At 49.8% G+C, this 17,180-nt stretch overlaps 1 protein-coding gene across 3 annotated transcripts in view; it reads right to left on the bottom strand.

Moving 5' to 3' along the window:
• The window catches only part of DKK3 (dickkopf WNT signaling pathway inhibitor 3), a 37,999-nt gene that overhangs the window by 13,099 nt on the left and 7,720 nt on the right, over positions 1–17,180 (bottom strand). For all 3 annotated transcript variants that reach the window (XM_036428040.2, XM_045577527.1, XM_045577526.1), the window contains exon 4: positions 16,990–17,073. In XM_036428040.2, coding sequence (XP_036283933.1) covers positions 16,990–17,073 — 84 coding nt within the window. The remainder of the gene's footprint in view (positions 1–16,989; positions 17,074–17,180) is intronic.

Raw genomic sequence — 17,180 nt, 5'->3', positions numbered from 1 at the left:
TGAGTGCTGTGGCCCCTCCTGAGTCAGCGCAGTGGAGGGAGGCGTCTCCCTGCTCTCTCCCCCACCAATGTTTCCAGGGCTTTGGGTCTGCATGGCTCCCATGCCCCACTCCAAAGGCAGAGAGTTTTTGGTTCACCGAGCACCCAGTCAGTGCCGCATACTCAGAGACAGCTGCTGTTCCAGCCATCCAGAACCCGACAGGAACTTGGGGCTTGAAAGCACCAACAATGTCCTGCAGCACCTCACAGCATGGTGCAGAGGCCAGGCTCAGGACACCAGCCTCTCTCTTTCCCTCTCCAACAGGCTCCCTGCCGCAGCCCAAACTGTTTTCCTCCAACACCAGCCTGCTGACTCACACCCCTCACCTTAATTGTTCTGCAAGCTGCTCCTGCCCAGGGCCTTGGAGGATGCTGAGGTTAGGCTAATCTGATCCACACCTAATGGGAGGAGGAGGCTGCCCTCCAGGCCTGGAGCATGGACAGACTGCGTCTGTGGCCCTGGCATAACAAAGCCATGTGACCAGGTGGCGGGAGGGAGAAACCAGGTGTGTCCTCAGGTGGCCTGGGAGAGGGCCTGCGGTTCCATCTGCTCTGCCTGTACCCGGAACCCAGGAACTGCTCTCACAGCATCCACCGCCCCAGGCTTAATTCTCACTCACTCAGCATCCTCCAGGCACCCACCCTGGCGGGGCACACAGAGCCCTCAGAGCCAGTCTCCAACCTGCTTCCAAGTCTGATTTCCTGACCCACCCCAAGACCCAATCCTGGTCCCTGCTTCTAGAACGCCCTCGGATTCATCTTTAAGGAGCAGCACAACTGTCTCCTCCTCAATGAAGCCCTCCGTGACTCTCCCCACTGGGCAACAGGCGCCTGTCTCCATGGTGCCCTCACCGCCAGCCCTCAGTATCCTCCTCGGTGAAAGGTGGGTGAAAATTAGAACACTTTTAAGCTCAAAGGACCAACAGGTGCTTCTAAGACTTGTCAGGACCCACTGGGAAAGCCATGATTCAGGTTGGGGGCATGCTTCTCTCAGCAATCTCGGGCAGTTGTCGAGCAAGGAAGCCTACATCCCTCTGCTTAGTCGCCATATAAGCTCAGTGGCTGATCTCATGAATTCTTCCATCTCGTGACCCTCTCTGGCTTTGCCCACTCTCCTATCTCTTTGGCTTTCTGGCTGCTCTTCAGGCCAAGCAGGTGTGATGCCATTTCCTTGGCCAGACAACTCCACCTCACTGTTCAAGGGTCTGGCAAGGCTAGCATTCCTATGAAGTCAAGTGACTGGTGTCCAGTCTCAGTCCTCGCTGCTGGAGGTGTCACTGTGGTTCTGATTGGTGTCTGAGTCCCTAACCCCAGCCTTGACCCCATGGGAGGGTCTTTATGCATTCACTTTTATTTATTTAAAATACATTTTATTGATTTTTTTACAGAGAGGAAGAGAGGGATAGAGAGTTAGAAACATCGAAGAGAGAGAATCATAGATCAGCTGCCTCTTGCACGCCCCCTACTGGGGATGTGCCCGCAACCAAGGTACATGCCCTTGACCAGAATCGAACCTGGGACCTTTCAGTTCCCAGTCCGATGCTCCATCCACTGAGCTAAACCGGCTTCGGCTATGCATTCACTTTTAAAACAAATGTCCTAGGCAGTGAATGGTGGGCATCAGAAGTAACATCTGGGGGTGAGAGCGGACCCTCCTGGCTGTGCTGTGTCTGAGGAGCCACAAGCCCCCCTTGACTCCAATGCATCAGGACCTGGGAGGAGATATTGGACTTGTGACCAGCCCTCCTGGGGGAGAGGGTAGGTCTCCAAAGGGAGAGGAATGTGGGGTGTCACTATGGCAGGTCTCCTAGGAGACAACTCCAGGAAGTCATGACAGGAGTGTCTATGGGAAGGCAGGCTTTGGCTCTTGTTTCTCACAAACTTTTTGTCGCTGGTCCAAAGGGCTTCTCTATTTCACCCCTTCTGACCGCCCATCCACAAACTCAGCCACCTCAGGAGCAGCAGGAGGCCACAGGCTTCTCACCTGGGCCACATGGGCGTCCCACATGCGCACCCCTGCCTCTGAAATGGACCCTGATCCCGGCATTGCTGGTCACCAGAATGTGTCCAGACTTCTGTTTCCTGCAATTGGGTCTTCATCATCCTTAGGACTCAAACCACCTGAATGGGCTGGAGGGGGACCAAAGGATGTTTGATGGTCAGTAGTTACCAACAGCTCCTGCTGAGCTAGATGGGTATATTCAGGACCCTTCCTTAGTCATTGGGGAAGGAGTTTGGCATGACCTGGGAACTGGGGTTCTAGTCCCATCTACAAGGATGAGGTTGCACTACAGGGAAAGCAACAGATTATTCCCTTCTGCCCGAGAGGCCGTGTCTAAACCTGAGTGACCAAGAGGTCCCAGTGTGGGCACTGGCCACTCGCCTTTTTTTTTTTTAAATCAGGGGTCTCAATTTTTCTTGTGTCATGGACTCCTATGGCAGCTACCTGGGGGCCATAGGCCACTGCTCAAAGTAATGCATTTAGATGAATAAAAACACACACAAGATTACAGAGAAAACGGATTATACTGAAATACAGTTATCAAAACATTTTGAGATACAGTGTTCCCCCCCACCCACCCAATCCTTGCCTGAGGATATATTTATTGGTTTGAGAGAGGGAGAGAGGGAGGGAGGGAGAGACAGAGAGAGCGAGAGACATCAATTGAGAAATATCGGTCGGATGCCTTGTGGCCTGACCGGAGATCAAACCACAATCTAAAGATGAACTCTGACTGGGAATCGAACCCACAACCTTTTGGTGCACAGGATGATGCTCCAAACAATGGATCCACCTGGCCAGGGCAAGATATAGTGTTTTATGGGCTTCTTTACTCACACTCTGAATAGCAAGATCTACTAGCAGGTCTGACAACGAGCTTAACCTCTATCAGGCGTCTTCAAACTATGGCCCTCGGGCCACATGCGGCCGGCAGAGGAGTCTGATCCGGCCCGCCAGGTTTTTTGGGCAGTGAGCGCAGCCGAGGTGTTACAGTGGGAATTAGTAGTTCATATAGTCCGGCCTTCCAGCTCTCTGAGGGACCGTGATCTGGCCCCCACTTTAAAAAGTTTGAGGACTCCTGCAAGTAGTGATGAGCATAAATGCTATTTAAAGACACTGGCAACTACGGTAAGAGAAAGGGAAGCTCCCTGTGATCGCTCTTGGGAACAAAGGCACTGCTGGTAACACTGTGGCCTGCTGCGTGTGCTGAGGATCGGAGGAAGTGCTGCTTTAACGTAAAAGCCAGGGGAAACAAGGGTGCGTTTCTTTCCCCATCGCTCTATCCAGGCTAAGAAGGCGGCGTTAAGGTCCATCCAAAGTCAGGAACCACTGCTTTAGTGCCTGCAATGTATCACCCTCTTTTAAAAATACATCTCAAAGAATCCCTCCAATTCCCTTTAAAAAAAAAAAATAGGAAAAGAAGAAAGTTTAAACCAACACAAGTTGTTTTCCTCTTTGCAGGAAAAAGCCAATTTCGCAGCCCACTGCCAGGCCGCTGGGCGGGAGGACCTGCTGGCATTCGCCCTGCGCCTTGAAGGGACTTCCAAAACCCCATTTCCCTCCCTCCCCACCCCCCGTCCAGGCCCCCTTCCTGCCCTTGGCAACAATCCCTTCTCTCCCCCCAGCACTACCCACAGAGGTCTACCACAGGAGAAATAAAAAGGGGGCTTGTGGGATTGTTCAGCCTTTGAAGTTGAACCATGTATGTTAATGAGCGTGAACAAAGCCTTCATATGTTTCAGGCATGAGCAAACACGCTCTGGCCTCGTTTCACTCACAAGCAGCCACGTCTTATTGGCTTCACCTTGGTGGGATGGCAGGAAGCATGGGAGGCTCCAGCTGCGAGCAGCGCTGTAGGGAGGGTGGTGTGGCCACACAAGACACCCCAGACATCTTGGAGCCACCCATCGTCCCCAGGGCCCCGGTGCTGCCGCTGAAGTGCCAGCACCAAGAATCCCCCCCCCACACACACACACACAAACACACCACCCGGTCTGCTCCAGCGCGCCAAGCCCAGGCCCAGCCCAGACTACAGAGAGGACCCACACCCTCCACAGTGAGCTCCCCAAGGTTGCTTCCCTCCTCAGTTCTCCCTACTGGCCCAGCCTGGTTAAGCCATTTAATAACATTGGGCTGCAGTTTCCTCATCTGTAAAATGGGGGTGATCAGGCCCGACCAGTGCTGTTGCCAGGAAGACTAAGGTGATATGTGTGTCCCTTTACCATGGCACCTGCCAGACAGGCAGTGACCTTTGGTGACGTTCCTGCCTGACCCCGGGGTAAGGCTGTGTTACCCAGTGGGAGTCTGGGCTTTGGAGTCAGACAGACTTGTTTCCAAATCCCAGCTCTACCGCTGACTAGCTGTGTGAGCTTGGAAAGTCGCTCTGTGCTTCATTTTATGTAAAGTGGGGCTAGTACCCCCTGGTTGATGTGGGTTTGGTAAGAGTTGAGGAAAAGAGCTTATCCTATACTAGTAGCTCTGAGTACAGATCCATGCGCCAGTAGCTCACCAGTAGCTCGCTGCCACCCTCCAATAGCTCTCTGCCTGCTGCCCAGACCTCCTGTAGCTTTCTCCGTTCCCCCAAAACCCTTCCACCCCCACTCTCCGACTCTCCTCATAGCTTGCTGCCCTGTCCCCACCTATATCTCTCCTCTGTCCGCTTGAAGCTCGCTGTCTCACCCTTATGCTGATCCGTGATCTGGTCATTATGCGGTTGGTAGTTATGCTTCATGGTGTAATGATCATTTGCATATTACATCTTTATGATATAGGATAATAAAATTGAACAAAAGGCAGAAGGACTGGTTGCTATGATGCACACTGACCATCAGGGGGCAGACGCTCAGTACAGAAGCTGCCCCTGGTGGTCAGTGCGCTCCCACAGGCACAGCGGCAGCACTAAGGATGTTCAACTGCCCGCAGATGCCTAAGCCATCAGTTGGACATCCCCCTCCCTCCCCTCCGAGGGCTTCCGGACTGCGAGAGGGTACAGGCCCTGCTGAGGGACCTCTGAGTGCTTGAATCTCGTGCATGGGGCCTCTAATATGAAATAATCACACCGTACCTGGCTCATAGTAGGTGCTCAATGAATATTGGTTCTTTTTCCTTCCTCTCACCCTCTAAATCTTAGCAAGACTGTCAGGGGGAGGGGCGCAGCTCTGCCTAGGCAGGCCTTTCTGTTGCAGGGTGTGTGTCTCTCTGGGAAAAGAGGTACCATAGAACGTCAAGGGGGAAAATGGGACTCCAGAAGCATAGAAAAAGCAAAAGGGTGCTGGGTGGGAAACTTGTGCCAGTGGGATTGAGCCTAAATCCTGTGCCTCGGGGCTTGATAAATCTGCTGGCCCCTTCCCACCTCTAGCCACCCCCTGGGGGACCTACTGGCCTGAGGCTTGGACCCTCTCCCATTGTCCAGCCAGAATGTGCTCTATCCTGACCCCTTCTCTCCTGAGGTGGTGGGCTCTCTCTGCCTTTTGTACCTGCCCCCGCTTCATGGAGGCCCTGGATTATGAGACTATGGAAAATGTGGGCCGTTTCCCTGTGGCTATATTTGCCACACCACATCACCGAAAGGTGTCGGTGGCCAACTTCTTCAGATACGAGCACAGCCACCCACTTAAAACACTCCTCCCCAGTGGCTTAGAATGTCCCTCTTGAGTGGCAGCGGGTCTCAATCCTGATCACCAGTGACAGCAAAAGTGGGTGAGAGATTCCACAGCTTCTAACTACCGTCCTCTGACACCCTCTCCCGGTGGCCCCCAGGGGCTCTGCCATCCCTGGGAGGGAACGGCTCCTGTGTTTCTTGGTTTTTCACTGGGTGGATTTTTTTTGGGGGTGGTTAATGACTTGCTATAAATAACAGGGACAGAACCGGGTGGTGGGAGGTGCATGATAGCATCTTCAAAACCACCCAGGATTATGGCTATAAACTTTAATGACTTAGTCTCTCAGAAATGTATCTTTTTATTGAAAAGGCCAACATTTATATCTGGGATCATACTCCAGTTCTTCTATTTAACATCTATCATAGCTTCAACTTCCCTAAATTCCAGTGTCCTCATCTATAAGGGATTTACCTCTCAGTATTATAAGGATTAGAAAATATTGTAAAACACATAAAAGCAACTGGTATGCAGCCCAACAAATGGTAGGTAGATCAGCTATTTTCAATGGGTGTGCTGCAAGAATTTTAAAAGATGCAATAACTGACTATTTAGTCAGGGGCACTGGGCACTTTTCCCTTAGATTGTCCAAATGGCAACAGCCAGCATTTGGTATGAATGGCCTGCCTTGAACCATAAATATATAGGTCATATAATTGGTCATGTTGTATCTTATCGGTCATGTTGCATAATAAAACTGTGTCTGACTGCTTAAGTCTTGGTACTAGAAAAAAATATATACATAAAATTTTTAAAAAAGTCATTTTGAAGCAAAAAAATAGGTAATTACCGTATTTTCCGGCATTTAAGATGACCCCCTAATTTTACAGATAAAACAGGTTTAGGCCTATATTCACTGTATAAGACTACCCCCCACTTCCGAGGCAATACCAGTTCTTTTTTTAATAGACCGCCTCTCTGACTCTGGCCAATCTGAGCAGGCTTTTTACTAGAACACGGTGTACATGTACATCCACACTCAACAAATTACTGCTTCCTGCCCTCAAAGGTTCAGGAAATGAGGGTCAGGAAGGAGAATTTACATTTATTGGGCACCTATTAAGTGCCAGGTACCATTCATACATCGTCACTTATTTCTAAAACATTTAGTGCCTTGGGACAGTCACTAAATCCTCCCCGAACAAACAGCGCAGGAACCAGTGCTCAGAGCAGTAAGTGAAGCTGCCCACGGAGCAGAGACTCCAAATCTCACTGCACTGCGCTACCTGAAACATACCCAGACGTCTCATTTATTCTCTCTCTCCCAGGAGGTGGAGGGGAAAAATGAATCCGACAGCAGGTCTAGACAGAGCAATGAGATCTGGGCAAACATTTAGGTGACTCAATCCCTATCCATCATTTTACCTACTTTGGGATGGGACCAAAATAGGCATTTCTGCCTGATTTAGGAGACCAGCTCAGATCTGGAGCATGACTGCAAATTCTGTGAGAACACTAAACATGTCCTGCTGCATCCCAAACCCTCATCCTGATCCAGTCCCCTTCCCTGACCGTGACTTTGACCCCAGAAAAGGAGTGCGAATGACCAAAACCTCCACTGGCCTCTGGCCCTCCTCCCGGGAAGCCCTTTGTACCTCTGGCGGGAATTTAAAAACCACCACTACCACTACCACAAACCCCCACCTGAGCCCTCAGGGGTCTGCAGAGCCTTGCAGGAATGTGGGAGGCCTTTGGATTCTTCTAGGAGACCATGGTGGGGCAGGGGTTATAAGGGAGGGATGGAGTGGGATATAGAATCTTAATGGCCAAAATTAAAATAAAATCACATCTTTGGATCTCAGAGATGAATCTTCCAGGTGCAGCCTGTGTACACTAACCCCCGCCAGTTTTTAGCATGTTGGCTAGAGGCTGGGTATAGATGAGAACTTCTGACTGGTGTTGTCAATGACACCTTAAAGACACCCTGAGACGGTGACTGCCACCTGCAGAGGCAGCCCCTGGGACCGGTGTTGAGAAAGCACTGCTTTATATAATGAAATATCATTCAGCTTTAAAAAGGAAGGGGAATCTGACACATGCTACACCATGGTTGTGCCCTTGTGCTAAGTAAAATAAGCCAGGCACCAAAAGACAAATACCGTAAGAGTCCATTCTCATGAGATACCGAGAGTAGCCATATTCATCGAGACAGAAAGTAGAGAGGGGCTGCCAGGGGCAAGGAGTGGGGAAGGGAGGCAGTAGAGAGTTACGGTTTCATGAGTTCAGTATTTCAGTTCTGCAAGATGAAAAGAGATTAACAACAATGGGACTGTACTGTACTTACTACTGAACTATATACTTAAAAGTGGTTGGGGTGGTAAATTTTATGTTATAAATATTTTATCACAACTTTTAAAAATGTTCCCTTAAGAGCATGGCCGCCTTGTAGGTTATGGGAGGGAAACCTGGTCAGGAACAAGCACGGTGCCCGGCACCGACCAAGGGCCCGTGGATGGCAGTGATTATCTTCATCCATTACTATTATTGTCATTACTGTGAGCACTTGATCACACCGCGAACGGTTGGTTTGAACTGTTATCCAGGAATTACCCTGGAAATGAGGACGAGGCAGCTTGGAGCGGGGGTGGTTAACTTGGTCGCTTTCTGAGTCATAGTGACCACAGGAGGGAATACTGTGGTCCTTGCTATTGTTTTACAAACAAAACAAAATGGACTTGCAAGCTTTGTGAGTTTTTCAGAATGATGCCCAAGATCAAGGAAGGGCAGGGCCACGTGTCTCACAGCCAAGGCCGCATGCGCGTGCTGCCAGGCTGGTCTGGAAGGATTCCCCAGTTCTGAGAGCAGCGGACAGCCACAGACCCCAACAGAATGCTCCTCAGCCCCCGGCTCCTCAGACACCAGACAGGACTTGTGCAGCCGTCAGCCCAATGTGATTTCAAGTTCAATCACTGTCACTCCTCTGGCTGCCTACTGGCACCACACAAACACCGTGTTCTATTTCTAACAAAAAGGTTCCAAGTTCCAAGCCCCGAAGCCAGGCTTTTTGAATGGCATAAAGGACTCAGCAGGATTAAGCAGAACTCCATCCCACCAATGTACCTGCCATCCAAACCACGTCTTCCTGGCTCTCTCCTCTGGGGGCTGCTGTGCAGGGCCTCGGTGTGCTGTGCATGCGGTACAGGGCACGTTAAAACACTCCGGATGTGCGGGATGTGTTCCTAACTCAGCATGTGTTTCTAACTCCTTGGCTGGGTTCTCAAAGCCCTTCCTGACCTAATCCCTGCCTCTCCCAGCCTCACCTGCTAGCCTCACCTGCTGCCCCCACCTCTGGGATCCTAAACTACAGTGTTCCTCAAATGTGTTCTTATTTCCCCATGCTTCCTTGACTTGGAACAAAAAAACGTCTTCTGCAAGGAATACTTTCCCTCCTCACAATAGAGAATTCCTAGACATCATTCAAGATACGGCTTAATTGCCACCTCTTCCAGGAAGCCTGCCAAGACAGGGTCTGTGGGTTTACATGCAAGGGAACATGTGATCCTTCCAGCAGAAGACATGAACTCCTGGGTCGGGGACATGGGACTTGACAGCACAGAAGTAGCAGAAGCTTTGTGTTTTCAACCGTTCCCCTGCTCCCAGCTCCCCCTTGGGGGCCCAGGTGGGTGCTGTGCCGGCAGTGGGGTTGCATCATAGCTGAGGAATGAATGTCAAGCTTAGAGAAGCCGGGTTGTTTACAGTGGACTGCAGGCAGGGAAGGGATCTATCTCCACCTCCCTTCCAAGGCTGCTTGATGTGTGATAGTCTGGAACAAAAGGGCAAGGAACGCCTCTGCATATAAAGTGAGCAGAAATGCCAAGGACCTGAAGGATTGTCTCCCAACAAGTCTTCCCTGGCCACCGGATCATGCCCCCGCCACACCTGGACAGCCTCTGCCTAAGGAATCACATTGGAATGGTCTGGTTTTGGGTACACTACTAGCCTGGGTGCTCTCTGATGTCAGGGACTGTCTCTTACATTCATCTGCCATTCATGCAGGAAGTGCTCAATGGATGTGCAAATCAGCGCATGCGTGGAGTAATTAATCCTGGGAATTTTGACAGCCATGGTTTGTGGTAATCGAGTGATAACAATGACACTGACTGACTGCTTACTCCTGCATCCTAGGTGCTGTGTAGTGCTTTTCACCTGGACTATTTTACTTTCTCCTCATGACAACACTATATGGAAGATACTTTTTTTTTTTTAACCCCACTGTACATATGAGGAAAGGAAGGTCTTAGAACAGTTAAGGAACTTATCAAAGTCACATACATGGCTCATGAATATTGAGCTGCACCTTGATCTTACCTGCGTGTAAACTTAGCCACCCTACTGAGTGCTTCTCCGACCAGGAGGGATCTAAGCATGTGTGGGGGTGTTTGTGGAGGTCAGGGGAGAAGGAAGGAGGAAGTCTGTCTTTTGTGTTTACAGGGATGGAGGCAGGAGCCTGCATGTCATCGTCACCTACTCCTGGTGTGACTCACAGCCCATCAGCCGCCTCACATGCACACAGGAACTTCACACCTTCCTAATCTGCCCCACAAGAGACAGATGGCCTTTGGTCTTGGGAACAGCCTACAATGCCAAACTGCCCTTTCACCATGGAAAAGGGAGGAAGGGGTGAGAAGAATCTGTGGAGAATTCTATGTTTGCTGCAACTTACGATTCTCCAACAGCTATTCCCCCTGGCCTTACTAATAATCACAGTAATAGAAACAAAAAGAAGATATAAAGAATCACCCACTGTAACACCCCCGATAGGGAAGGGTTGGTGAAATAGTCTCAAAATTTTTTGCTAAGTGTAAAATTACTGTCTGGCTGGCCTAGCTCAATGGTTGAGTGTCGACCTGTGAACCAGTAGATCCTGGTCAGGGCACATGCCTAGGTTTTGGGCTCAATCCCCAGTGTGAGATGTGCAGGAGGCAGCTGATCAATGATTCTCTCTCATCACTGATGTTTCTATCTCTCCCTTTCCTTCCTCTCTAAATTAAGTAAAACTATATATTTTTTAAAAGAGTGAAATTACTGTAACCTTTCTAGAGAAAAATTTGGTAGCATCTCTCAAAATTTAGCCTTTGACTCAGCAATTTAATTTCCAGGATCAGCACAAAAGAAATACTTACAAAATTGTTCAAAAATGACAAATAGATAGGTAGATATATAGATGTTTATAAAAAAACCTGTAAATAATTCACAAGCTCTTTTTAAAACATTAAAAAAGTATAGACATCTATCAAGGAAAAGCCTCTGCAAATTTCAATTCCTTCAGATACATCTGCTATTAATGATTTAGTATATATTTTGCCAAACTTTTTATGCACACTTTTTTCTAAAAATGAAATATTTTTATATACTGTATATATAAGATATATTTTACTTAGTATAGTATAGGTACTGCTTAGCAATTGCATTTTTTCACTGAACATTTTTAAGACATCCTATTATTACCAACTTAAATGAAACTCATTTATTAACTTCACAATATTTTGATTTGGATATGGAATTATGCATAGTTAATGAATTCCTTCTTTTTTAATATATGTATTTTTTTTTATTGATTTTTGAGAGAAAGGGAGAGGGAGAAAGTGATAAAAACATCAATGATGAGAGAGAATCATTGATGGGCTGCCTCTTCCACACCTCCTACTGAGGCTTGAGCCCACATCCCAGGAATCAAACCCTGACCTGGTTCATGGGTCAATGCTCAACCACTGAGCCATGCTTGCAGGGGATGAATTCCTTCTTGAAGAAGATTTAGGTTGAGGAGAGTACACTTTAATAGAGCCAGGTTATAGCTCAAAAGAAATGACTACATCTGCCGAGACCGGTTTGGCTCAATGGATAGAGCATCAGCTTGGGGACTGAAGGGACCCGGGTTCGATTCCGGTCAAGGGCATGTATCTTGGTTGCGGGCATATCCCCAGCAGGGGGTGTGCAAGAGGCAGCTGATCGATGACTCTCTCTCATCGATGTTTCTAACTCTCTCTATCTCTCTCTTCCTCTCTGTACAAAATGAATAAAATAAAAAAAAAAGAAATAATAAAAAAAAGAAATGCCTACATCTACTTATTACATGGAGATTGCTTATTCATATCTCAGAATAATCCAGAGCTCTTTAATTTTTCCTATAAGTTTTTTCCTACTAGATTTGGCACGAGGGCCTTATACTTGGCCAGATATCACAAAGTCAAATATCCTATTTAATAAAGAGGTAATATGCAAATTGACTGTCATACCATCACAAAGATGGAGACATTCATAGCCACAAGATGGCAGTGCCCAGTCCCTCAGCCTTGCTGGAGTTCCCCAGTCCTTTCAGCCCCACTTGGGCTAGGTGGGTGGGGGGGCAGCCACATTGTGTGGTCAAACCCGCCCTCAGGCAGGTCCAGCCGCTCCTTGCACCTGTTGCCAGAGTACCACAGTCCTTTCAGCCCAGCAGGGGCGGGGCAGGGGGCATGCAGCAGGTGCATGGTGTGGCTGGACCCCGCCCTCAGTCCCCCAGCTGCCCAGGGCTGGCCCAAGGCACAGGCAAGCCTCAGATATCAGCTGCCTAGCCGCCTAGGGCTGCCCAAGGCTCAGGTAATCAGGGCCGGCTGAGGCTTGCGCTGCTGGCACTGGCAGCAGCACATGTGTGATGGGCACATTGCCTTCTTCTGATCGCTGAGTCGCCTTGCGCCCCTGAGGGCTCCTGGACTGTGAGAGGGGCAGGCCAGGCTGAGAGATCTCCCCACTCCAGTTCATGAATTTTCATGCACCGGGCCTCTAGTTCAACATAAGACTACACCATCACTCTCATCACTCTTAGAACCACAAATCTGTTGTTCTCTGTAGAAACCAGCATACACCCTGCCAACCTGAGGCCCATCCTGGCATTTGTCAGCACCTGTTCTCTCGTCACTCATAAGGTCCATTCTTTCTTCTGTTTGTATCCCTAGCACCCAAACAAGGACAGCAGGTGAGTCAACCCTGTGGCTAGGAACACGGAGCTTCAGGAGAAGTGCAATACCCCGAGGGGGAGGCAGGGCTCTGGAGAGCCTAGCCCAAGGCTTCGAACATCAGTGGAGGGAGCCTGTGAGACCTTAACCATACCCTCAGCTGCTATGCCCATCCATTCTTTTGGCATAGGTTGCTGGGAACCAGGGGAGAAACCAATTAGAACCTAGTTTTAAATACTTTTCAACACTAATGAGCCCTACACAAAGAGCTTTTATAAACGTTGCCTAACTACATTCTCACTCAATTTTGGGAACCGGGAATGATTAGCCCCCGTTTCATAAATGAAGAAGCAGACTCATAATGGACAGAGCTTGCAAGGGTCGGGGCAGGGTTTGACGGAGTTTCTCTAATAGGCCCAGGCTTCCCCGATAGCATTTCTATTAAAGCCACAATGACTTATCATCACGGCGCCCTCCCTCTGCCACACCATTAAGTTGATAACAACAACTCCAGCTTTAGAAATCAGGGCAAAGAAACAAACAAAGCCGGCACCTCACCTGGCTGGGGGTGGCTGGGAGCATGGAAGAACCTGAGGTCTCGCAGAGGAGGCTGTCCTTCGACACCCTTGCTGCTCCCACACTCCTGTTGGGTGTCCCTGGACTCTGAGGGGACAGGATGCGGCTACGACTGTTCATGGGAAGCCAGCAAACAAGTCCTGAGACGTTCAGCCACCGTTTCCCTCCCACTTCTCCCAATCGTCAGCACAAATAACAGCCCGCTTCCTCGCAGCAGAGAAGACATTTGGTTCACACTTGCAGAGAATTCCATTGTCACTGTCCACTGCGCACCGGGCGGAGTCAGAAAGGCACTGTAACCCCCGTCATGCTGTGATGGGGACAAGGACGTCCGAGGGGGTGGGGGGGAGTCACTCAAATTGCTACTCTCTACATGATTTTGGTAGTGAAATCTGTCTCCCTGGGGCCTTGAAAGTCTTGACCAAGATCTGGGAGTTGGTTGTACTAGAATGGAACCCATTGGTTCAAAGGAGGTATGTTCAGCTGGAAAAACAAGGGCACCTCCTGCTCTATATCATATTCTAACGCAAACACAGAAAGGACAACACACGTGAGCGGTGTGCTAAGCTCTGTAGCCGTGAGCTGTGTTTTAATGAGAGGACGCGTCCCTTCAACATGGTGCCGTGGCTAATTAGACCGGATTCTTCATCTCTGGGGACACGGGGCTATAAACAAAAGCTCCCCATGGGTGCATAATGGCCTGTCCGCTCTCCAGCTTGCTCTGCTCCTCACCTCACCCTGCACGAAAGTGGCAACACATCAGTCAGCCGCCCGCTGGCCCATGAAGGCGAGGGCCCGGCACAAAAGCCCCACAGAACCATGTCGGGCCACATCGCCATTGCCAGTGCGCTCAGGTGAAATAACAAGCCGCATGTCCTTTTCCCCTCTCTCGTCTGAATGTAAAAACAGACCAATACCCTGCACACACTGTGCTGAGTTTCCTAGACAGGCATATAGTATGACTGTCTGTAACTTTCCATGGGCCTCCTCGGGTTACCATACATATTCACACACACACCAGCATTTGAAGAAAGAAAGATGGGGGGGGGGGGGGGGGGAATAGGGGTTTGCTTAGTGATTATTTTTAATTGAATTCATTTGGGAATTTTAAATGCTGGCAATGTAGCGCCTCTTTGCAGTAACTGAAGGTTGGGACAGCATATGATTTTTGTCCCTTTGAAAGGCAAGTCTCCCTTTTCCATCGAAGAGGAAGTTTCTTCAGTGTGTAATGCATTTCAGGGCCAACTGTATAAATCATTAAGTTATAAAACGATGGCGTGGGTCAGTGGCGATAATATCCACTGTCCCTCCACAGTCCTTTGAAGGCAGCCTCGTGTTTACAGCTTCCTCCTCGAGGCAGGATCTTCGTGTCTCTGCAACGTTGATGCTGAGCCCCTGCTCGGTTGTGTTAGGACCACGGGGACCCAGGAACCAGAGAGCAGCTGAGTGGGAGAATGCCGGGGGCATCTGGAACTAGATCTTGCTTCTCTGACTTTCAGCAAGCCACTCTGGCAATGAATGAGGCTCTGTGATACAGATGTCACTGTGTCTGAACAGGACATCCTGGTCACAGGCGGCTTGCAAAGTCTCCAGTCTGTTCTCTGAAGACCCGTGGGGTTCTCCAGAAACTGGCCAGTCAAGCATCAGCTGCCCCGGTCTCCCTTCTGGCCGAATTGGAATTTATTCTCGTAGAGAAAGTCAGTGAGTTAATATGCCAAGGGCCTGAGCCCAATTCTAGAAACACTTGATGAGTTGCTACCTTCTGGGTTTTGGGGATCTATCTCTTCCTGCCAACCTCCTGTGCCCTCCGAACCACAGGGGCTCCCTCACGCATGGCACGAGGGTGCTGCACAAATGTCGGCATCGCTCAGTGACACAGGAGACGGCATACAAAGGTGCAGAGATTCTGGGCCCCCCAACTGAGCCTGAAGTAAGGACACATGGATGCACAAAGCCATGCACACTTGGGAAAGCTAGCACAAACTCAGTGGGTCAGCACACACGTGCAAGCTCTCTACCCAAGCACTCTCTCCATCTTTGAGATCTTCTCTCTCACCTGCTCACCGTGATCAAAGCCTTGGTTCCCCCAACACAGGGCTCAAAACGTGACATAGTCATCTCCCTTGGGGGGCACAGGGGAGAGCATGGGAGGGATGTGAAAGTTGCAGGCCACAGGGCACCTGGGCCTCCAGCAGGTGTGGATGCGCTCATAGCCAGGGCGGCTCCCCTCTGGGGTCTGGGGAGCTCCCTGGAGCCAACCTCTATCATTGTGCAATCACATGTGCCTTTTTTAAAATTATTTTTTCAACTTAAGGACGATGCTTTTTTTTTCTAATTCACAGCCCCATGAGTTCTGTTTCCCTGCCCCTTACATTCCATGGCTTCTGCACAGGCCCTCCTTCCCTCCTGGGTCCCCCCACAGAGACTTAAATCTGGAATATCTTAAAGCTTTTCCCGCCACACCCTACAGCTGTTTGTTTTTTGTTTGGCTTCCCTCTCTCTCTTCCCAACTTTGAAAACTGTACTCTCTTCCTTCCTGACCTCAGTGCATCCTGTCTTATTTCTAAGACTTCTGTCCTCTCGGAGTCGGGAGAGCTGGTGACAATCACTGCCTCGCTTGAAGCTGGGGAAATCGAGGTGACCCAGCCTGTAAGTGACAAAGTCATGCTTCTAAGCTTCACCGCCAGAGTTCCTTTCATTTCACCACACAGCTTGCCCCCACCTCAATCCCCAGGTCCCTTGAATGGTGGGTCACTGGACCCCTCTCCCCACCTCCACCCCCACACCTAGCCTGCAGTATGTGTTTGAACTCCGTGCCAAAATCAAGCAAAAAAGAGCCCATCAACTCTAACCATGTCAACACCACCTCCCTAACTATCATGAATACACCAGTTCTCTCCTGGGGATAAGGCCAAAAGAGGTAGGGGAAATCCTTGATCTTCTCCCCTCCTCCTCCCCCTCCCTCTGGAAGGCCAGGAATGCACCAAAGGGGAAATCTCATAGTCCAGAAGTGTGCACAGGGCTCTTGGGGACAGAGAGGCTGGTCCTTGCGGTCTCCACAAAGGGGGCATACTTTTACTGCGGCCCATGTCTCCAGGCAGACGCCATGTCCCTGCCACATCAGGCATCTGCATCTTGAGCTAGCCACTTCTCTGAGAAGATAACTGCAGGTGAGATACCGCTGGCCTGGGAGTCTGGAGACCAGTGACTCCCATTGGGTCTTCCTTTTGTGAAATGATGCCCCTTCCAACTGTAGGACTCTATAATTCTATTAAAAATGCCGTTGGACTAAACAACAGGCACCTCAGCAGTAGGCATATCACGCTGGGTCAGAGCTTGAAGCCTGGAGTGGGAGGACACCCTTTTCCCTTTAGGCCACTGGGTTCCACTAAGGTTTTCTTGCTCTCAGCTCCCTGGTCAGGGCTGACATTATACAAGGCAGGGGCCAGGCCACAGGCTTTAGGGCATTCCATGCTCAATGCCCCAGGTCTTATGAATCCCCCAGGTCTCTGATCAATGCACCCTTATTCCCCTTGCAAGGCTGCGACGGAGCCATCAAATGACAACTGAATCTAATCTCTGTTATTTCTGATGCAAAGTTGCAGGAATGTAGAGCCTGTTACCAGAATGCATAGATCTGATCTTGGCCAAGATGAGGCAGGAGAAGTGCCTGCAAGTCAGCTCCCTTCTGCCCAGGCTCTGAAGCCTCGGTCACCTTTGGCAGGTACACCAAGATATGTGTGCCTTGGGGTGTGAGCGCAGGGGAGACAACAACTCACGTGGTTCCTTCTGCCTCCATCCTCTCCCACAGACGTGATCACTGTCTCTGAAAAGACCGTTTGTACCGTCTGGTTGGTGGTGATCTACAATAGAACAGGCACAGTGAGTGTGAAATAGAAGGAACTCTGGGCAAATTCCACAACTTCTTTTCTTTCTATTTTCTGAAGCGGGGCATCCAGCCAAGCAGACA

This window comes from Pipistrellus kuhlii, unplaced genomic scaffold (genome assembly GCF_014108245.1).
Source record: "Pipistrellus kuhlii isolate mPipKuh1 unplaced genomic scaffold, mPipKuh1.p scaffold_m20_p_9, whole genome shotgun sequence".
Classification (NCBI taxonomy): Eukaryota; Metazoa; Chordata; class Mammalia; order Chiroptera; family Vespertilionidae; genus Pipistrellus; species Pipistrellus kuhlii.
This window is presented reverse-complemented; position numbering and strand designations above follow the sequence as displayed.